At 43.7% G+C, this 22509-nt stretch overlaps 1 protein-coding gene across 12 annotated transcripts in view; it reads right to left on the reverse strand.

Annotated features, from left to right (window-relative positions):
- Positions 1-22509, reverse strand: part of DNAJC13 (DnaJ heat shock protein family (Hsp40) member C13) — a 131857-nt gene that overhangs the window by 77474 nt on the left and 31874 nt on the right. For 11 of the 12 annotated variants that reach the window (XM_073333222.1, XM_073333218.2, XM_073333217.2 and 8 more), the window contains 12 exons: positions 22408-22487; positions 22158-22327; positions 19910-20009; positions 19419-19526; positions 18293-18448; positions 17570-17626; positions 14868-14989; positions 7712-7787; positions 6234-6329; positions 5887-6030; positions 3188-3270; positions 1458-1611 (listed from right to left, as the gene is read on the reverse strand). In XM_073333222.1, coding sequence (XP_073189323.1) covers positions 1458-1611; positions 3188-3270; positions 5887-6030; positions 6234-6329; positions 7712-7787; positions 14868-14989; positions 17570-17626; positions 18293-18448; positions 19419-19526; positions 19910-20009; positions 22158-22327; positions 22408-22487 — 1346 coding nt within the window. The remainder of the gene's footprint in view (positions 1-1457; positions 1612-3187; positions 3271-5886; positions 6031-6233; positions 6330-7711; positions 7788-14867; positions 14990-17569; positions 17627-18292; positions 18449-19418; positions 19527-19909; positions 20010-22157; positions 22328-22407; positions 22488-22509) is intronic. The other variant, XM_073333219.2, reaches the window with a different exon arrangement.

Below are 22509 nucleotides of genomic sequence, written 5' to 3' on the forward strand. Positions count from 1 at the left end.
TTTGGGGGGTGATCTCCCAGAATACAGGCTTTTTCTAAAGCCATACAACAAGTTTTCTGTAAGCTTTTCATATGTGACCAAAATATCAGTGAACAACTGCAGAAAGTATTTATGATATACTGTGCAGAGTTTGAGGTTGTTTGATTGCATTTATTGGAGATGTAAAACTGGATTTAGTTACTTCTAGTAGACCCTTCCTACTGATGAGATGGTGGTTTGCCCTCAACAGCACTCAAGTTCCGCTTCCTATTTTTGTTTTCTAGTCAATCCACTCTGTTGTGGAGACAGTCTGCTATCTGAAGGCTTTATTATTGAATTTTTTTTTTTTTTTAAAATCAAAGACACCTGAAGTCAGTTTATTCTGTTCCTACCTAGTTATGGCCTCTTGGCTTATGTGACCCCTTAGAGAAATACTACCCATTTCCAAAACACAGTTTTGATATATGGAATTAATTTTTTTACTCTGGCGGTGTCAAAGGTTACTGTGTCAATGACATGTCTTGAAGGGCTTATTCCTCCCAGAAGCATCGATGTTCTGCATGTGATTTGATAAGCCAATCCATTCAGGACTTTAGATGGGTTGCCTCATATTTAGTAAGCTTTCTGAAAGCAAACCCCTCCAGGTGTTTTGGTACCACACTGATCTTTGCACTTGTTAACTATTATTCACTTTTAATTGAACATGGGAATATACAATAAATTATCAGGACAAGTATGTTGATACATACTGTAAAAAAGAAACAGGAATAGTGCATGGACCTTACATTTTAATGGCTTTCACCTCAGTGTTAACCTTGCTAGGATTAATGCTTGAAATGAACGTTAACCGTTGTTCTATTGGGAATTTATACATAGGTGCTTTCTTCCAGTGTGTCAAAAGCCCTCTGTGTTAGGTTTATGGGACTTTGACCCAGATTCCCAACTTCGGTTGTCAATGACAGCTTCTCTAAGATGAATTCATCTTTGAATCCATGTGTTGAAGCACTGCAGACAAGTCTATTTATGTGTATATTTTGCCATATCTAAAGATCTCTGCCACGTTCACTGTTAAGAAAAGTGGCTATTTGTGGTTTTAGTGAATATATTTAGAATTCCCCTTGGCTGATCAGAGATTTGTCTTGCCTGTACAAGGCCATTTAATCTGGGTGTATGAGGCAGTTCACAGCGATTCCTTTGAAAAAGGACCATGTACCCTGCCTGGAGCGGGTCTGGTCTGCATGGCCTGTAGACAGTGAATTTAAAAAAAAAAAAAAAAAAAAAAAAAAAAAAATCAGCACCATACAGAGAAGGTGCCTGCTTTCTCCTTCATAGCTTTGAGTTCATACACTCTGCCCAATCATTTATTGACAAAGGTTGTGTACAATACTCATTTAGAATGTTACTAAAAAAAGCTGATACGTAAGGACACTAGGACTACAATATTAGTGACTTAAATAAAACATATTAGAAAAGTTTACCTCAAACTCATGATGATTCCATGAGATGACATTAGCACTGCCAAGTTCTCTGTCAATACTGAATGCCCGCATTTCGGATTCAAGGGTATCTCTCAGCTCTTCCCGTGTTTTGAAGTTCCAAATCAAATTTGACTTAGTATGATCTTGAAGAAATCTAGGAGAAAGCATGGCTAGTAAAAAAGTTTTCAACTGTTTTAATGTTGAAGATAGTTTAAAATGCATATAACCTGCCATGCACATCAGAGCATACTGTACTTTGATAAATAGTACAGAAGGGAATACGCTTTGCCATCTTATTCTTGATTTATACAAAACAAGGTCTCATTTGTCTTTAAATCATTCTGATGTTACAGTAGTGACTTGCTCAATATGTCTACTTTGTTATTAGTCTAAGGCAGAGGTTCTCAAACTGTGGTCAGTGGACCACCAGTGGTCCGCGAGCTCCATTCATGTGGTCCGCAGATCGTTCCCTCTAAGATGGGCGCCTGGGCAGCCACACACAAGACAATGAAGGGCCACCCACCTAATTAGTGGCGCTGCACAGGCATGGCTCCACTAATTAGGTGCCTGGACCCTGGAGAAGACGCACATGTAAGGTGAGGTGGTGGCCTTGCGGGGAAAATAGGGGGTAGGTTGGAGGGGGCAGTGGGGTGAGAAGGGGGGGGGAAATTTGGGATGTGCAGGGCTGTGGCGGCCAAAGAGGCGACTTTCCCCAGCTCCAGGTCTGTGGCTGCCGGGGAGAGACGGCCCTCCTTCCCAGCCCCAGCTTGGGAGCTGCCATAGCAGGGGAGAGAGGGCACATCCATCACATTAGAAAGGTAAGGCTACCGATATTAAAATAAGAGTTGTGTGCTTTTATTTGTAGAACAAAGTTATTATAGAGGTTTTTTTAAATATAGCTCTTTTATCCAAAGTGCTTTACAATAGTTAGCTAATGGTACAAACAACATTTAGAAAGATCATGAAGTGGTCTGCTGAGACTCACCAATTTTCAAGTGGTCTGAGTTAAAAAAAAGTTTGAGAACCTCTAGTCTAAGGGTTTGTCTACACACAGCAAAGAAAAGTCTGCAGCTGGACCATGTCAGCTGACTCAGGTTCACAAGGCTCAGGATGTGGGGCTGTTTCACTGCTGGGTAGACTTCCAGGCTTGGGATGGAGCCCAAGCTCTGGAACCCTCCAACCCTACAGGGACCAGCTATGGTTTTTTCTCTATTGTGTAGTCATATCTTTAGTGTTTTATGAGCATCAGACAAGACATCCACTCTACCTTAAAATAAATCTAGGAGCCAGTTGATTAACTAAAATAAGGTTCTTGAAATCGGAATACCCTACTTTTCAAAAGCATTAACCCTATTAGTACTCTGAAATGCAATCTACCTCCTGGGACTTCGTTGTACAAGTGACAGCATAAATGGTAAAAGGGAAACATGCTACAGTTGTGTCTTACAAAAATGTCATATACAGCCTTGTCAAGTGTATCTGAGTATGCAATGTCAAAAGCAAGAGAGGTTATGGCTGGCCATGTGCATTCCAAAAGCAGATTAAACAATTTCCCTAGTGCATTTGAGTATTTTTTTTGCTCCATACACTGTATTTGTTAAAGTTCATGTCAAATATTTCAGGTTGTATTGTTAAAACTCTACCTTTATAGCTGTAGCTTTGAGTTAGGGCTTCTGTATCTGTCAAGTGAATGGCCGTGATTTATTAACACATTTATTCTAGATATTTACCTGTAATAGAAGAGATCCCAGTTTGCTTCTATTTTTATTCTTTGCCTTCGTTTCCTTAGTATTACTGGCTTCTGATTAATGTTCTGCAAATAGAAAAAGATGCCAAATTTAGGGCTAGGACAATTAGCAATAACAGATACCAGATATAAAAGTGGGTTTCTAGTGTTACTTTAAACATGAAAATGAAGCTTTGTTTTCACTGGCTGTTCCTAAGAGATCTCAGCTTTCCAAGAGAACACCTACTACTAGTGATGCAGTTTTCTAATCAGCGATGTCACAGGCAATGACAACAGAACACCACAACTGAAATCTTTAGCTAGTGACTTGCACCATATTAATACTAAATTACCAACACAGGTCATCAAATCATGCCAGAGAAACTTGCAGCCATGTACTTTTATCATACACAGTTACCCCTTATCTTGTACAAAAAGCCAAATCCCATCACCATATGCACACTGCAAAAACTGCTGGGTAATCCTGTATTTAAATATACTGTATTACATGTATATATTAACCATGCAGGAAAACTCTTTTGCACCAAGCCAAAGAGTGACTGGGGACCAAAACCAGACCAATCTTTCAGGAGACAATACCCACAGTAAAATTGGCAGCCACAAACCTGGAGAACACAAAAGGCTACTTTGTTGTTCAGAAGTAAAGGATCTTTAAACAGCCGGGGGGGCAGGAGGGGTGGTGGTGAGGGAAACAGTCACAGACACAACTTGGAAATTGAAAGACTGTTTGATCAACAACATCTAAAATGCACTGCTAGACAAGACACCACATGCCAGGCAGAGTTTAATGGAACATAAGCCACAAAAAGTAGTACGCAGACTCACCATATTGTTTCTGTCCTGATTGTGATTGGAAAGTAGAAAGAAAAGAGGAATATTTAAACAAAATAAGATACAGCCACTAAAAGTATTTTATATGGTAACATGGAGTTATAAAATGTTACCACAGAAATACTTTCCATATAATTTGATGAATATGAATCACAATCTCCCTTTATTAATTTGATCATCAAAAGTGAAAGCTCAGAATTTTGTTTTGCAGAGCCATATCTGTTACTTATTGTGTATTCATGGTTTATCCTTCCCAAGTAAATAAGACATCAAGGAAAAGCTGTAAGTGTTCATACTTGGAGAGTTTATAATATGCAGCTCATGGAAAGAGATTTTACTGAGAAATTCAGCTAAAATAAAAGAAACATCCATACATCTCTATGATTTATTTCGGTCTGAATTTTCACTCTATCCCACAAAGAGTTTTGTTTGGCCTATTTCTGTGTAACATTTGTTAAAGCTAAATAAGAGTAAACCTGCCTCAGGACCCACATAATTTCTTACTTTTGTAAGTTGTGTCATTTGTGTTTTACTTTAAGACTTTATTTAGATCAGAAATCAGGAGAAAGTGTTAAAAATCAGATGCGATGTGTTGCGTTTCCCCTACCTTTCCATCTTTCCTATGTATGGGCAGCAAACTGAAAATGACAAACTTCTAAATGAAGAACTGAAACTTCAGAGATCAGGCAATTTTTGTTTCATTTAGAGGAAGCTAACTGACTAGAATGCCAAGCTTAGTCGTGAAAAAAACAAAAGTCAGCAAGAAAGGACTAGGGACAAAAAAGTTGGAATTATAAAAGCAAGAAAAAAAGGGGTAAGTCTCACCAACTGAGCTTTATAACCACAAAAGAGCAACCACACAGAAGGGACAGGGGAAGAGGAGGAATGACAGAACATAAAATAAATGCAAGGAAAAGTCGGGGGGGGTGGGGTGGTTCTCACGGCACCTTCCAGTTTCCTCAACAAGGAAAACAGGGTGACCTCTTGGATATTAAGAGAATATAGCTGCTGAACACACAAACCTACACCACCATCTTAAATAATGTAAGTACTGAGGAGGCGGCACAGACTGAATAAGAGCCAGGTGACCTTAAAGTAAAAATCCGCCATTACTATCAAGTATCAGAGGGGTAGCCGTGTTAGTCTGGATCTGTAAAAGTGGAAGAAATTCCGATACCAAAAGTTTAAGTCTATCCACTCAAGACAATGTTCTAGTCTTCCAAACAGATAGGAAGTCAGATGAAGTACAGTGATACTAATGAATAAATATACCAAATGAATATACACCTCAAATACACATTGAAAATCCTTGAATATTTTCCCACCACATTATTGTTTAAAAGGCTGTTTCTGCAGCAGCCTCTTGACGATTTCTGCTGCTCTAACTTCTGTAAGATGCTCATACCCAGAAGGGTGCAAAAGAATCCAGTTGCAGTCTAGTTTCCTAGGTAATTAGTTTAAGCAAAAAGAGGTGGTTATGCAAGTTGGAAATGTGTGCATGACAAATGACATGTCTGCAAGATACTAATATGCCCCTCTCCCACCTCAACTGATTCACTACAATCACTCACATTTCTAGCTAAAAATGAAAAAAAGGGAAGAGACAAAAATTTATAAACCTGGAAACAAAGAACTAATGTTTTCTAACAGTATTTCAAATAGCATATTTCACAGTTAAAGCCAAGAATAAGTATTTCCACCATAGTCCTTGAAATCAACCATGGCTAAAACCTACCAGTTACACTGCATTAGTCATGGAAAAAAGCCCAGTATTTACACAGCATGGTAACTAGTGACTTATACTGTTTTTTAATCTCAAATTTCTCTTAAACTTGTTTATTGCGTTTTTACCTCTTTTTGAGCAATGCCCATTCTGTCCCTCCAGTGCATCAAAACCAGATCCACTTTCTCTTTGGCAAATTTTTCTACTTCTTTAGCAGCTTTTCCAGCCAATCTCTGCCACTCGGGCACTTTACTAAGCTTGCCATACTGGTCCTGCGGAACAAAACTTATCAGTAACTTGTGATTAAATTTCTATTTAATAAGTGTACTGGAAAAGATGAGCATCAACAGTTTCTCCCCTCCCTCCCTCATTTAAATAGTAGGTACGGTACATGGAACAAGTTACACAGCTGAATAGAGAATCAGTCATTTAAAGCTCACCATTCTTTTTAGATAAATACAATTTTTCTACTTACAGTTGCAATTTTTAAGTTATCCCTAATATGCATCCGGTCAGCATCCTTCTCAGGAACAGGATCAGCGCTGTCCAGGTACGCCAGCAAACCTGGTGGCTAAATCCACAAAAGAAATAATTTGTATTCCATAACCGTTCTCTGAATTCAAGAGTAAGTCATACCAGTGTAAGTGCATAATGTAGGTAAGTAGTCTATCATATACAAACCCCCTAAATTAAAAGAAAGGAAATATTGCCACATACTTGTCAAACACTTGCAAGTTAGGAAATGCTAACACTAAAGTTGCACAGGCAACGTTAATCTGGCCCCCCCTTGTGCATATACATTCAGATAGTATGTAATTAAAGACTATTTTCCCCACACAGAACCCTGCTTCATTCAGTACACAGGATGGACTGTACTCAAGAAGTTAATCAGGGTTGCATAGTGAGCAGAATGTTGTATGTAGGACCCCTGCCCCATTTGTTGGGGAAGCTGGAAGTTGTGTAGTGAATGAAGCAGGGGACTGCAGGAAGAGACACAGGATGGCCTTATGTTTAATGCAGTTAATCAGGGGCATCTGGCACTGGCTTCTGTCTGAAGACAGGATACTGGGCTAGCTGGACCTTTGGTCTGACCCAGTATGGCCGTTCTGATGTAAAAGCCACTCTACCCATGCTACAGAGTTCCAATGAGATTTTCCCAGAGGTTTAGAACTGCCAAATTTGCTGTCTCCATGAAAATTAGCACAAGAGACATCCCTGACACCAGGGCAATCCCCATGCCCAATTTTGAGCCCCTTCCCAGAAGCATGGAGATGCTAGAACTTGCCAGTGATGGTTGAAAGTATTTAACATAGTTTTTCCCATGTATTTCTTTGCCTTAACTGAATTTTTGTTTTGTCTTTTTAAAGAAAGTTCAGCCTGAAACAGAGACCCGGCAAATATCAGCCAGAATGGTTGAAGTTTGACAAAATTATAAGCACTGAAAACTCAGTCCAATAATGGAAAGGATAAGGCAACCTTAAACTATTTTATAGAAGTTCTTAGATACTACACTGATAAGGGAGTAAAAAGTGCCTTCCAGCAGTTCTTTAAGCAATGAGTAACAGCAGCATAGCTACTAGATCCACCTAGAATCAAAGATTTTAGCAAGTTTCCCTTGGACTAGGATACTAGCCAAATGAACAATGATTGCATCATAACTTTCCCTCACCCCAAAAGCCAAACCCTTCAATGTAAAGCAATAAAGTTAGCTGTTTGGCAATGCTTCCAATAAACTTACTTAAACTTTTAAAAAGCATTATTTACTATATCTCCTGTGCCCTCGTTAGAGCTTGCCCCTTTACTGGCTTCACTCCACACTCTTTCCTGTTCTTCTCAGGTATAGTTAGTTGAAACTTTTTACAACTAAAGAGAATACCAACATTTGAGGAAACATGAACTGACCAAAAAAAATATTTAGAAGTGGTGTTTAAAAAGAGTAGATCACTCACTTACCAAAATACGTTTCAACAAGCTCATAGCAGTTGCATTTTCAGCTGTCCAAAGGCCCACTAAATGTCTACTTAGCTGTCTGAAAAATGAAGACATGAGAAATTTTTACTGTTGTCTTGGCTAGAACAGTAGGTTTTTAATCATTACTGTGAATTCAGTACCGCCTTGTAAGAGAGTTTACATTGTCAGCACATCCAACACTCAGATGCCCTTTGTTCACAAGAGCAAGAATAAAAGGTATGTTAATGTGAACTACGTACCTTTTTGTAAAGCCCTTCAACTTGCTGCTCTTTAACTTCCCCATGCAGACCCTGCTGGCATGCTCTAAAAAAACGGTTACTTACTTTCTCATAACGGTTGTTCTTCGAGATGTGGTGTTCATGTCCATTCCAAGCAGGTGTGTGCATGCCGCGTGCACTCCAGCTGGAAGATTTTTCCCCTAGCAGCGTCCGTAGGGTCAGCCTGGGCGCCCCCTGGAGTGGCACCTTCATGACGCCCAATATCGGGCCCCGCCGACCCCCACGCCCTCAGTTCCTTCTTGCCGACTATTCCGACAGAGGGGTAGGAGGGTGGGTATTGGAATGGACATGAACACCAGATCTCAAAGAACAGTTACGAGAAAGTGAGTAACCGTTTTTTTTGAGTGATCGTTTATGTCCATTCCAAGCAGGTGATTCACAAGCTAGAGCTCAGAAGGTGGGGTCGGAGTTATCCACAGAAAAGAGCACGGCTCGCCCAAAAGCCACATCGACCCTGGACTGTCCTGTAATTGCATAGTGCGACGTAAATGTATGTATCAAGGACCACGTGGCTGCCCTGCAAATTTCCTGAATAGGGACTTGTGCCAGGAATGCCGCAGAGGAGGCCTGGGCCCTGGTAGAGTGAGCGGTTATCTGCGGAGCGGGCTCCTTTGCCAGGGTATAGCACTCCCTTACATAAAAGAATAGACAGACACAAATCAGACGTCAAGAATTATAACATTAAAAAACCAGTTGGAGAACACTTCAATCTCTCTGGTCACTCAATTACAGACCTAAAAGTTGCAATTCTTCAACAAAAAAACCTTCAAAAACAGACTCCAACGAGAGACTGCTGAATTGGAATTAATCTGCAGACTGGATTCAATTCAAGCAATTAACTTGGGCTTGAATAGAGACTGGGAGCGGATGGGTCATTACACAAAGTAAAACTATTTCCCCATGTTTATTCCCCCCCCACTGTTCCTCAGACGTTCTTGTCAACTGCTGGAAATGGCCCCACTTGATCACTTAAGGTGAGCTATTACCAGCAGGAGAGTGGGGGGGGGGGACCTTTTGTAGTGATCACTCTCGTTACAGTCTGTATGGTAACACCCACTGTTTCATGTTCTCTATGTATATAAATCTCCCCACTGTATTTTCCACTGAATGCATCCGATGAAGTGAGCTGTAGCTCACGAAAGCTTATGCTGAGATAAATTTGTTAGTCTAAGGTGCCACAAGTTCTCCTTTTCTTTTTGCAAATACAGACTAACACGGCTGCTACTCTGAAACAGGGAGCAGGTGACCAGAGGTTCAAATGGCGGGCCTGTAAGCCTGGAGAGGACTAAATTGAGGTCCCAGGCAGGGACAGGCTGACGCATGTGTGGGAAGAGGCTGACGCATGTGTGGGAAGAGCTTGTCCAAACCCTTGAGGAAACAACTGGGCATAGCGTTTGCAAAGATCGAGAGACCATCTGAGCCTGGATGGAAGGCAGAGACAGTGGCCAAGTGGACCCTTATTGATGACCGGGACAAGTCTTGATGCTTTAGGTGAAGGAGGTAGTCCAGTATAAACTGTATGGAGGCGAGGAGTGGCAACTGACTACGTTGCTCCGCCCAGATGGCCAGGTAAGTAGCCCTGGTGGAGGGCTTTCTAATACCCAGGAGGACTTGTCTGACCCGGTCCGAACAAGACAGCTCTGCAGCACTTAGCCATGGAGCATCCAGGCCGTAAGGTGGAGCGACTCCAGATTCGGGTGCCGGAGTTGGCCCTGGTCCTGTGTGATCAGGTTGGGGACCAGCAGTAAGGTGAGTGGGGCCACTATGGACATTTCCAGGAGCGAGGTGAACCAGTGCTGACGCGGCCACGCCAGCGCTATTAGCATGACTTGGGCCCGGTCCCTGCGGATCTTGTGGAGCACCCTGTGGACTAGTGGGATGGGTGGGAAAGCATACAGAAGGCAGCCCTCCCATGAGAGAAGGAAGGCGTCCCCGATGGACCCCAAGCTGTGGCTCCCGAGGTAACGAAATGTCTGACATTTCCTGTTGCCCGGAGTGGCAAACAGGTCTATCTGGCGAGAGCCCCAGAACCGGAAGATTGAGCTCATCACATCTGGCCGAAGGGACCTGGTTGAGGCTGTCCATCAGCGTGTTTCGCACCCCTGGGAGACGTGAAGCCTGCAGGTGGATCGAGTGCTCTATGCAGAAGTCCCACAGCGCAAGGGCTTCTCAGCACAGGAGAGAGGAGCGTGAACCCAGTTTGTTGATATAAAACAACGTTGAGGTGTTGTCTGCGAGGACTGAAACACATCTGCCCATTATGTGCATTTTGAAAGCGTAGCATGCCAGACACACTGCCCTCAGCTCTTTGACATTGATGTGAAGAGCGAGGTCAATTGGAGACCAGAGGCCTTGGGTCTTGAGGTCCCCTAGGTGAGCCCCCCAACCCAGATCCAAGGTGTCTGACACCAAGGTGAGCGAGGGCTGGCAAAAGGCACCCCGGTGCAAACCATTCGAGGGTCAAGCCACCATACGAGGGAGTCCAGTACCAGGTGGGGCAGGGTTACGACCCCGTCCAACGCATCTCTGGCTGATCGGTACAACCGACACCAGCCAAGGCTGTAGTGGGTGCAGCCTGAGCCTGGCATGCTGCACCACATATGTGCAGGAGGCCATGTGTCCCAGCAGCTTTAGACAGTTTCTTGCCGACGTTGTGGGGAACCATCTGAGGCTCTGTATGATGTCCTGAAGTGAGCAAAACCTGGCCTCCGGGAGGTATGCCGTGGCTTGGGTAGAGCCCAGGACCGCACCTATGAACTCTATCCTCTGCACCGAGGACAGAGTAGATTTCTCCTCGTTCAGGAGGAGACCTAAGTCGAGGAAGGTCCTCCTTATAAACTTGATCTGAGTCTCCACCTGGGCTCTCGAGCGACCTCTGATCAGCCAGTCATCGAGGTATGGAAAAACCTGTATCTGGTGTTTGCGCAGGAATGCCGCGACAACTGCCATACATTCTGTGAATACTCGGGGGGAGGGGGTGTCAGTTGACAGTCCGACCGGCAGGACGGCAAACTGGTAGTGGCCTCTGTTCACCACGAACCTGGAGGTACTGTCTGCGATGTGGGACTATTGTGATATGAAAATACACTTCCTTCAAGTCGAGGACGGCGTACCAGTCTCCTGGATCCAGTGAGGGGATAATGGAGGTTAGTGAGACCATGCGAAACTCGAGTTTCTTTATGTACTTGTTGAGCTGTCGCAGGTCCAGCATGGGTCTGAGGCCCCGGTTGGCCTTCGGTATGAGGAAATACCAGGAGTAGAAACCCTTGCCCCTTAGTTCCTGAGGAAACTCTTCCACTGTCCCTACCGAGAGGAGGGACTGCACCTCTTGAATTAGAAGTTGCTCGTGAGAGGGGTCCCTGAAGAGGGAGGGGGAAGGGGGTTGAGTGCAGAATTGGATGGAATATCCCCTCTCTACCATGCAGAGCACCCACTGGTCTGAAGTAATTCCAGACCAGGCATGGTAGAAAGGGGATAGACGGGACGAGAAAATAAGATGGGAAGGATCCAAAGGTTGTACTGGCAAGCCGTCCTCGACCGTACCCTCAAAAGGGTGGTCTAGAGTCCGGTGGGGCCCTGGGCTGGCCAGAGCTTTGTCTAGAGGGAGGGCATTGCCTCCTCAGAGTGCTCCTGTTCTGCCTACACGGAGCGTCCTGGCGGTTTTGGGGTTGGTAAGGATGAGGGGAAGGTTGAGGCCTAAAATGTCTGCGCTGGGTAGCAGGCGTGAGAAGCCCCAGCAAACAAAGGGTAGCCCTCAAGTCCTTCAAGCTGTGAAATCTCTTATCCGTCTTCTTGGATAAGAGAGCTACACCCTCGAAGGAGAGATCTTGAATGGTCTGCTGGACCTCGTGGGGAAGACCAAAGACTTGTAGTCAGGAGCCTCTCCTCATAACTACCCCTGGGGCCAAAGTGCGGGAGGCCGTACCCGCCGCATTGAAGGCCACTTGCAAAGACGCTCAGGAGACCAGTTTCCCCTCCTCCACGAGCGCAGAGAACTCCCCCCGAGCTTCCTGGGGCAGAAGTTCTGTAAACTTCGCCAGAGACGAGCAGGTGTTATGCCTGTAGCGGCTTATTATGGTCTTCTGGTTGGCTATACGAAGTTGCAGGCCTCCTGTCGAGTAGACCTTCTGGCCAAACAGGTCCAGTTTCTTGGCATCCCTGTTTTTAGGGGTGGATTCTTGAAACCCTTGACATTCTCTCCGATTGGCCACATCAACCACCAAAGAGTCCGGAGGAGAGTGGGTGTAAAGATGTTCATACCCTCAGAGGGAATAAAGTAGTGGTGCTCGGATTTCTTGGCCGTAGGTGCCAGAGAAGCGGGAGTTTGCCACAAGTTCTTAGATGTTTCAGTTATCGACTTGATAAATGGCAATGCAACCCTGGATGGGCTGGAGGGAGCCAGGACATCTATGACAGGGTCTAAATCCTCTTCCACCTCCTCTGCCTGAATCCCCAGGCTTTGGGTGGCCTGCCTCAAAAGCTGTTGAAGAACCTGGTTGTCCTTGAAAGCTGGGGCCGTCCAAGTCCCTGCAACCGCTTCATCGGGTGAGGACGAGGAAGAGAGAACATGAGGTGGGCCCAGTTCACTGCCTTCCACTCTCCCTGCCCCCCGGGGTCCCTCGGCATGCGGTACTCAGGCTGTGGAGCCAGTACTGATGAAGAACCCTGCGCCGCAGCCAGTGCCAGGACAGGTAAAACTGGTGGGACCGAGACCGTCGGGGTCGGTAGGGACGGAGCTGAGGCTTCCACCAGTGCTGTCACCTAGAGCGCCGGTGCTGGAGCTGGCTGGAAACCATGTGAGTCAGCAGGGCCACTCTGCCCGAGGGCTGCGCCGTCATCAGCGGCGCTGACTGTGGCACGAACGACGCCAAGGACACTGACACCGTTCTGGAGCACGGACCATGGACTTGACCCTGGCTCTGACGGTACGCCCAGGGTGTCCAGAAGGGCTATTGAGCCAGTGGTTGCCACTGTTGCTGCCACGGTGCCGGGTATGGTTGGTGACTGCGCCGGGACCTGGACCTTCTGCTTCGCGATCTGCTAGATCGAGCCGAGTCCACCTCCGACTCGGAGGTCTCCAAATAAGATGACCATGGAGGAGCAGTCCTCTGGGTTGCCAACAAACGACAACTCAATTTCGGGGAGCGGTGCGCTTCCTGCATCTGTGCGGACGGTGCCAGAGATGGAGACCGATGGGCTGTCATGGTTGGCTTATCCCTGGAGTGGCAAAGGGGGCATGCGGTTGCCACAGATTTGTCCCTCCTTTGGGGGAGGACGACACCGGGAGGCACATCATGTCCATTGCCACCTCGAACGCCTCCAGCGTCGATGGTGGTTGTACGTCCACCAGATGGTCCAGGGACCGAGGAGGGGTTCGGACTCGACTGGACCCCAGCCGGGTCAGGAGTCGACAAAACCCTGGGCAGAAGCGAGGTGTAGGCATTCTGTCCCGAGCGACTCGCGGATGGCACTGGTCCCTTAGATTTCAAGGGGGCCAATCGGTCCCTCACCGGCCTCCTCTTCTTTACCGGCACTGGAGATGGAGAACGGTGCCGAACTGAGGCCGATGCCCAATGGCCCGAGCAGTGGCAGTGGGCTTTAGAGTCCTTAGCAGGGCCCTATTGGCACCGGAGCACTGCGCACCGAAGAGGACGTGCTCGGTGCTGGGTCACTGGGTCCCGGGTCAGATTGCCATCTCAGAGCCGCCTCCATGAGCGGGAGTTTTAGTCTCTGCTCTCTGTCCTTAAGGGTTCTTGGGTGGAAACCCTTGCAAATACGGCACTTCTCCGTTTGGTGAATCTCACCAAGGCACTGCAGGCAAGACAAGTGAGGATCACTCTTGGGCATAAACTTTCTACAGGAGTCATGGAGTTTAAACCCCGGAGATCCGGGCATACCCCCAAAGGGGAAACGAACTATGTGAAGAAGTATAACTATAGAGAATAGCTATTGAACTATGTATACTAACAACAAAGACACTGCTAAGGCGCTTGCTGTAAGAGCGAGCAAAGTTCCAGCTAGTCGTCATGGGCAGTAAGAAGGAACTGGGGGGGAGGGTGGGGTGTCGGCGGGGCCTGATATTGGGCACCATGAAGGCGCCACTCCAGGGGGCGCCCAGGCCGACCCTACTGACACTGCTAGGGGAAAAATCTTCCAGCTGGCATGCACGCAGCGTGCACACACCTGCTTGGAATGGACAATCACTCGAAGAAGAAGGTACGTTAATTTGAACTAGTTACCTTTTAAAGCATGCTAGCACGGTCTACACGGAGCAGTTAAAGACAGAAACATACTGGAAAGCTTTACAAATTGCACCACTTTGGTGCATATTGCCAGTGCCATGTAGATAAGCCTAAAGTTATACTTGGAGACAATGATAAAAGTAGAATTTTCACAAACAGATCACATATCTGAACAAATAGAGGAAGGCACTCCAAAGGCAGACTACTAGGGAAAGATTATCCTTCCCCCATACGTTCCCATAAGAAAGTTTAAGTATCCAACTTACATAGTAAGCAAAGAAATGTATGCCATCTTGATCATTAAGGCCACATTAAAACTGGACTGTGAGGAATTCAAGAAAAGTGAGTAGTGAAATCTTGTTTGTGAAATTGTACTTTTTGTACTGTCACATTTAAAGTGCTTCTAGGCAAAGCAGTTAAAATGCAAAGAAAATGTCTAACACTACACCCAGTCATAATAGAGTACTTCACTTGAACCATTTAAATATGCAAATTAAGCTTAAAATGAAGAATGATTCTTCTAAAACAAGAATGGAAGCTTCCAATGTTTCAGCTTTCCCACATATGAATAATGCAAATATTAACCATCACATGAAATAGCAAATGAACTTGACATACCTATTTGTCAGCATCCTTTGATCTGCGCTTATTGTAAACATAGCAGTACGTAAATGACGAGGTAAGGCACCTTCACTGAGGGCGAGATCTTGCATTTTGGTAGCAATCTCTTTATCTCCTTCCTTTGGAAACAGAACAAGATGATTACTATGGAGAAAATATTAATTGAGCTGTTCTATCTTTAGTTTACAATATTCATTACAAACTATTTTGACCATTTGACTCATTTAAGTACATGCATTTTGGGTAATTCTGAATGGTTAATTTGGGACTTCTATTCAGGATGCCTCCTACATAGCTTTAAAAAATGAATTCTCAGCAACAAGGATCAGAGGATCTAACTGCAGTGAAGTCACAAGAACAGAAGCTTTCCAATTTGCTATAACAGGAGTACTTGTGGCACCTTTGAAACTAACAAATTTATCTGAGCATAAGCTTTCATGGGCTACAGCCCACATCAACCCTGATGTGATTAAATGCCATCAGGGGCTTGTTCACCTGTACATCTACCAATGTGATATATGCCATCATGTGCCAGCAATGCCCTTCTGCCATGTACATTGGTCAAACCGGACAGTCTCTACACAAAAGAATAAATGGACACAAATCTGACATCACGCATCATAACATTCAAAAACCAGTAGGAGAACACTTCAACCTCTCTGGTCACTTAGTAACAGACTTAAAGGTGGCAATTTTGCAACAGAAAAGCTTCAAAAACAGACTCCAACGAGAAACTGCTGACCTGGAATTAATTTGCCAACTAAATACCATTAACTTGAGCTTGAATAGGTTTCAGAGTAACAGCCGTGTTAGTCTGTATTCGCAAAAAGAAAAGGAGGACTTGTGGCACCTTAGAGACTAACCAATTTATTTGAGCATGAGCTTTCGTGAGCTGTAGCTGTAGCTCACGAAAGCTCATGCTCAAATAAATTGGTTAGTCTCTAAGGTGCCACAAGTACTCCTTTTCTTTTTGAGCTTGAATAGCGACTGGGAGTGGCTGGGTCATTACACAAATTGAATCTACTTCCCCATGTTAAGTATCCTCACACCTTCTTGTGAACTGTCTGAAATGGGCCATCTTGATTATCACTACAAAAGTTTTTTTTCTCCTGCTGATAATAGCTCACCTTAGCCTCTTAGAGTTGGTGTGGCAACTTCCACCTTTTCATGGTGTGTGTGTGTGCGCGTGCGCATTATATAACACACACAAACATGAAAAAGTAGAAGTTTCCACACCAACTCTACGAGGCTAATTAAGATGAGCTATTATGTCTATCTATCTTCTTACTTTATGTTCCATTCTATGCATCTGATGAAGTAATCTGTAGCCCAGGAAAGCTTATGCTCTAATAAATTTGTTAGTCTCTAAGGTGCCACAAGTACTCCTATTCTTTTTGCGGATACAGACTAACACAGCTGCTACTCTGAAACCTGTCAATTTGCTATAAGACATTAGTTTAAATAGCCATTACAACCTAAAAATGGAATATTTAGAGTAACACCAAATTTGCTCATTTTAGAAGGAGTGATGTTTTGCTCCACAGCAACCAGCCCCACAAATTCAACCTGGTATCTGAAAGAAAAGCTGGATTTTCTTGTGTACTACCATCAGTTAAAGAATCTGCAACTTGAACTTAGTTAACAGTGCTGGGCTTCACAGTTCAGGGCAACTGGACCCATATTTCCCACAGTGGTCCAGCAAGGGCACCTACTCTCAGGCTTCCACCAACTCTGACTTACAGCTTCCCAACAGCTGCCTTTCTTGGATGAAGACCTGTCTCTCACTCCCTTCTGACTGGGCTATTTCCAGGCTGCACAGGTCCCTGCCTTCACTGTGTTATTCCCAGCAGAGCCAGGCTTCCCAAACACACCTGCTTGCTTTCAGAGACTGACAGAATGCTTGTCAATGGTTACAAGTTACCAAACAGCTCTTCTTATGCAAGCCTATTTTATTCCTAAAATAAAAACCTACTCACATGTTAATAAGTTTACCAGAGATTTCCCAACCCTAACATGGGCTCTGACTGGAGCAGTCCCTCAAAAACAGCTGACCCAAAGGGTTTCCTTTGAGTTTTAAATACATCACAGCTTCAGCTCAGAACACACACCCAGACTTATCGGTCTCAGTAGGCCCAGTCCTTCCTTCCAACCCTTGTCTAAGGACTTGGGGAGGACCTCCGTTTGTCGAGGGCCCATTTGCTAGATCAGGAAGAAGGTCTTGAGCCCGTTTAAAGCCAGTCTATTTGTCCAAAAAATCCTTGTCTAGGAGCCATGGAGAATTCAGTTTGAACTAGTATATGCATACCTCTCCCTGGGGGCAGCTTCAAGGGGCTGATAATGGAGAAGGTACATTAGCATCCCTCTCCTACTAGAGAAGGTATATCCAACAGCTCAACACATACACAACTGCATTTTTACTGCAATGGACCTCAAAGGTATTAAACCTAATTCAATACAGTTTAGCTCAGTTCAAGAAAATTCAGTCTGTCACATTATATATGTACAAGCCAGAATAGACTCTCATTCTCCTATAGTCCTTCAAATCTTTACCACTGAAAACTTGGAACTGGTTTTTACTACTGACAAGCTGCAGATTCCAATTTCCTATTCAGGAAAGAAATAAAGCCACATTCAACACTTCTCAGCATGTTATCCCAAAGTAATTGTTATTAAAAAAAAACAAAAACAAAAACACTCACCTCTATTATTGCCTTCATAACCAAACCAGCTCCTTTTACAATTGCCATTGAAGGGTGCTGAAAAGAGTTTGTTACAATTTAGCAACAGCACAAAGTAACTTCCATTTTTATGGGGAAACGAACAGTTCAATGGATAGGAAACTGAACTTCATCTAGGATGCAGTTCTGAATTCAGCTCTGGTCAAAAACTACCAAATTTTTATAGCTCAGGGCCCCTGAAATAAATTAAGAGCTCTGACCTGTTCCTATGAATAAGAGTCCATATTACAGTCATGCCAAGAGCACTACTGGCAGTTTTCTGGGTACTCTCAAAGACTGAAATGATCAAATGGATATGGAAACAATTCTTCTCGGCCTGGTCCGCACTACGAAGTTTTACAGGCAAAACTTACCATTTGCTAGAACAGCCTTATATGCAGCCACACACAATTTTAAATCCTGCTGACAAAACCCTGAGCTTCTGTTGGTCAAATTAAACCAGTTCCCAGAGCAGAAAAAACCCTCTACCAGCACTCTTCTACTGGCAAAATGCCTGTGTGGATGCTCAATTACTTATACAGGTACAGAGAGAGTTCTCCAGCAACAATCCCACAATGCCACTGTCCCCACAGACTTTTTGAACTCTGTAATCAGTGACTGGAAGCCCATGCCCTTTTGAAATGCCTCTGTTCCTGCTAGCACATAGGTATGGCTTTAGGTAGTAAGAGAACAAAAAGGTCTCACCTGAAAGAGCTTAAAGAGGGTTCTCCCATTAGATGCTACCATCTCTAACAACATATCAAACTGCTGCCCTTCAGTTGTCTCACTATACGGAGCACAGAGGGCAAATGTAAGGAAGTCCAGAAGTGAACTAATAACAAGAGCACCTGTCCCATGATCCTGAAATTTAAATGAAGTGTATAAGAATTTTAATCATAGCAACTGGTTTTAAAATCTTTGCTTAGAATTTTTCAGTATTGTCCTTGAGCTACAAAAGGAGTACACGCACTTCCCCCCACCACCGTTACCTGTATTCTACTTGTAGCTAACAAATAGCAGTATTTCAAATACAGAAAGATAAAAAACATTGCCATCATTTTAGTGTGGCAAAACAAAAAAAAGTTTCCAGAGCATCCCACAAAGGATTCACAGCAGCAGTGAGTCCTCTAAACAGAGTTGAAAGGTTTTTTTTTTTTGAAAACCAGAAAAAGCTCAAATAAATCAGAGCACTACAGATCAGAGGAGCGACAGTTTCTAAGTAGTCCTTTTAGAGTCCTTGCAGGAGTTTGTTTTGTTGGAAAGGATTGATTTAACGGGAATGCTTTTCTGCCTATATTAGGCTGAACACATTCAAAAAAAGCTGATGAGAGCCCTCTAAGGGCATGTCTACACAGCCCTGCATTTTGGACAAAGGGGGTTTGAATAGGACCAAAGTGCTGCACTGTAACTCCTCTGCGTGGATGTTGCAGGCACAAACTTAAAGGTCCCGAGTTATCATGACTTTAGTCCTCTTTGGTAACTCAGGACCTTTAAATTCACACCTTTAGCATCCACACAGGGGAGTTACAGCATAGCACTTTGGTGCACACTGCTATTCATATGCCCTTAGTGCAAACAGCAGGGCAGAGTAGACTTGCTCTTAGGTTCTGTGGAGAGCTTTCACTCGTCTCCCCAGATACAAACTGACTGAACACAGCCTCAATATCAATTACAGATATATTTTTGCGTTTGAGCCACCAGTGCAAACTTCTCTTATGGCAAAGATACGCACAAGCTTACGTTAAAGGACTTGCTACATATGACCTGTCAAACCCTCAACCTTTAATATTTCAGTACTTTTTCACGAACTATGCCTTAATCTATGACTTACCACATGAGAATTAAATTTCTCTAATAAGTTTTCCAGAAACTTCTTTGAAGAAAGAAGGGAAGCTTTGTTCAGCTGCTCTTGCCTCAAGTCGTAATCATCATGCATAGGCTATTTGACAAAGAAAGCATTCACAAATGCAGTCATATTTCAGCCTTCGAACTAAACTTAAAGATCTGAACAAGTCTTTTGATGTAGCTGAATGAAGCTACAGTCCACCAAAATTTAACACTAACAGTGAACTCATGACAAAGGAAAACAAGCTAGTTAGGAGAGTGAATCCTATTTCTACTTCTAAATAACCATGGACAACCAAGTCTACTCATGTGATATCCTACTATTTCAACCTGGGATATCCTATGTACACTGCAAGATACGCATGCACTACACTTTCCACACAAACCCCATTTTCAGAGCCTTGCAATTCACACATTTAATAGTTTCAAAATAGGAAATATCTTATTCTGTAACATAGTTGTGAGTTAAACACTTACACACATGAGAGCACACAGCATGTCAATAGAAGCATGGGTTACTCCATCATTGTTTCTTTTAAGAGCTTTTACCACCTTAACTCCTAGACGTTCCCGAAATCTGTCACAAGAAAAAAGGTAATTTAAAATGGATATTGCAAGTGCGTTTACATTTTAGGTATCAAGATATTTTTCTAAAAAGCCTTTGATATCAAGCCTTTGAGCAGCTCACTCAGTATTTAGGGCTCGTCTATAAGACCTGTTAGTGTGCAGCAAGCTGGGGTATAAGTCTACCTCACGCTACCCTGCTGCATACTAATGACTCATTTTCACTAGCACGCTACATTGGTGCCACTGCATCACATCAGGTGAAGACACATTGCGTCGACAGGAGAGCACTCTCCCGTCAACGTAATTACTCCACCTCAACAAGAGACGGAAGCTGTGTCGGCAGGACAGCATCTCCACCAACAAAGTGGCGTCTACAACGCGCTAAATCAATGCAACTTACGTTGCTCGTGCGGTGGTTTTTTCCACACCCCCCAGTGACGTAATTTATATTGACTAAAGCCGTAGTGTAGACAAGGCCTGAGTTTCTGCATGGACCCTTCTGCTGTGCACTAAAGATTCTGAAGTTCACTTTGATCTACTTCCATTTCAAAGCAGAGTAGATCAAAGTGCACTACAGAATCTTTAGTGTGCAACAGCAGGGTCCACATGGAGAGTTAGTATATGTCTACACAGCAAAGAGAAAAACTGCAACTGGCCCGTGCCAGCAGACTCTAGCTCGTGCTGCAGGGCTTTTTCAGTGCTGCGTAGCCTGCCGGGCTTGGGCTGGAGCCCAAGCTCTGGGACCCTCCCACGCTGCAGGGTCCTAGCACCCAGGCTCCAGCCCGAGCCTGAAATTCTACACAGCAGCGAAACAGCCTTGAAGCCTGAGCCCCATGAGCCTGAGTCAGCTAACACCAGCCAGCCGTGGGTCTAGTTGCTGTGTAGACATACCCTTAGAGCCCAGCAGGATGGTGTGGGGTAGACTTAGCGTGGAGCAAGCTGGGGTGTAACTGCTCATATGTTCACAAGCCTTTAGAGGACCTCTCTATATATTTTCCTTTTCTTTCATTTCAACTAAACAACGTACATTATGGCCAAAAGAAAGTGGAGTCCAAAAGCCCAAAGTCAGAGTTCAAAGTATGACATAATGGTAGTTACAGTAAGGACATGGACTTACTAAATGCACAAAGGAAATTAGCTATCACTTTACATGACCAGTGAAGAGTTTACAATAGACTAACGCCCAAATAATCAGAGAATTCAGTTCTTAAAAGAAAAAGTATAGCTACAAGAAGATTTTATTTTAAATTTGCCCAATTTGTTCTATTTATAAAATTTTTCACAATAACCTTTTAAAAGCCACATACATACTCTTAACACACATAATGAAGGCTAAAACTGATTTCATTTTCACAAAATAGCCTAATTGCAACAATGAACAAGACATGCACAATTTCTTCAGAAAGTCAGTCAAAAGGTTTCCAAGATTGCATCTTAAATCTTTAAGCCAATTATGAGTATGCCAATTTGCAACATCTCAAAACCTACTTCCTTCACTTCTTTCTTTTTGCCCCTCAAATACATGCAATCTAAGGTGTAACTGACTTTACACTAAGCTTGGTGCTCACTGCACCTTTTATCCCCTGGGGAATGTATGGAATTTGTAATTGCAGCTGATGTGTCACCAGAAAGATTAAACCAGAGGTAGTCAATTATTTTTTAGTCCAAATTTCTTGGTGAAGGTATAAGTCAAGGTCCAGAAGCCAGAGAAAACAAAAAACAATAATGAAAAGTAGTAAATAAAGATTTTGGGGTTCATTCAAGAGTGTCTGGCAGTCCATCTATTGACTACCCCTGGATTAAGCCATTATATTTGTTCAATGGGGGAAGAAAAAAAAAAATCAGTTTCACCAGTAACTATTTAACATACACTATAACTTAAAAGCAGAACCATAGCTGGCAACGCTAAAAGATTAAAGCTTAGTGTTGAGAACCCCTAATTTAGAAACTGTCAGCAAGATGCAGTTTACGCTACCAGGTGATCCAGTACCAACCACCTTATAGTAGCAGTTTCATGTATGTAAGACTTTATAGAAGTTTTTCTGACGCCTCAGCTATTATGGATGATCCCAACCTCAATGCAGATTCAACGTTTCAAGGAGACTAGTGAGTATAAGCCTTTAGAACATTATTTAAGCGGATAGCAGGAAACTCTTACTTAGGAAGCTGAGTAAAGGCAAGGAAGCCAGCTTTTGAAGCAACTAGTCGTCTCACAGCTTGGAACTGGCTTTCAAGTTCTGCGTTAGATGCTACAATGTCCCCCTCTTGAGACAGTAATGCTGTTATGGCATTATTAATCAGTTTCTCCTTGTTTTCAGAGAACAGACCCTAATAAAAGAGTAAGAGCCATTAATACTTGCATAAAGTAACAAAAACTGTAAGACGTTGGGCAGAGAATTAATTCTTACATCTTGTGTTACTGCATGCAGAACTCCACTGTATGAGATGTTAGCATTGAACCTGAACACAGCATCTGCAAAATTACCATCTGCAATGAGAAACAAAATGTA

Source organism: Lepidochelys kempii, chromosome 2, assembly GCF_965140285.1.
Source record: "Lepidochelys kempii isolate rLepKem1 chromosome 2, rLepKem1.hap1, whole genome shotgun sequence".
Lineage (NCBI taxonomy): Eukaryota > Metazoa > Chordata > Testudines > Cheloniidae > Lepidochelys > Lepidochelys kempii.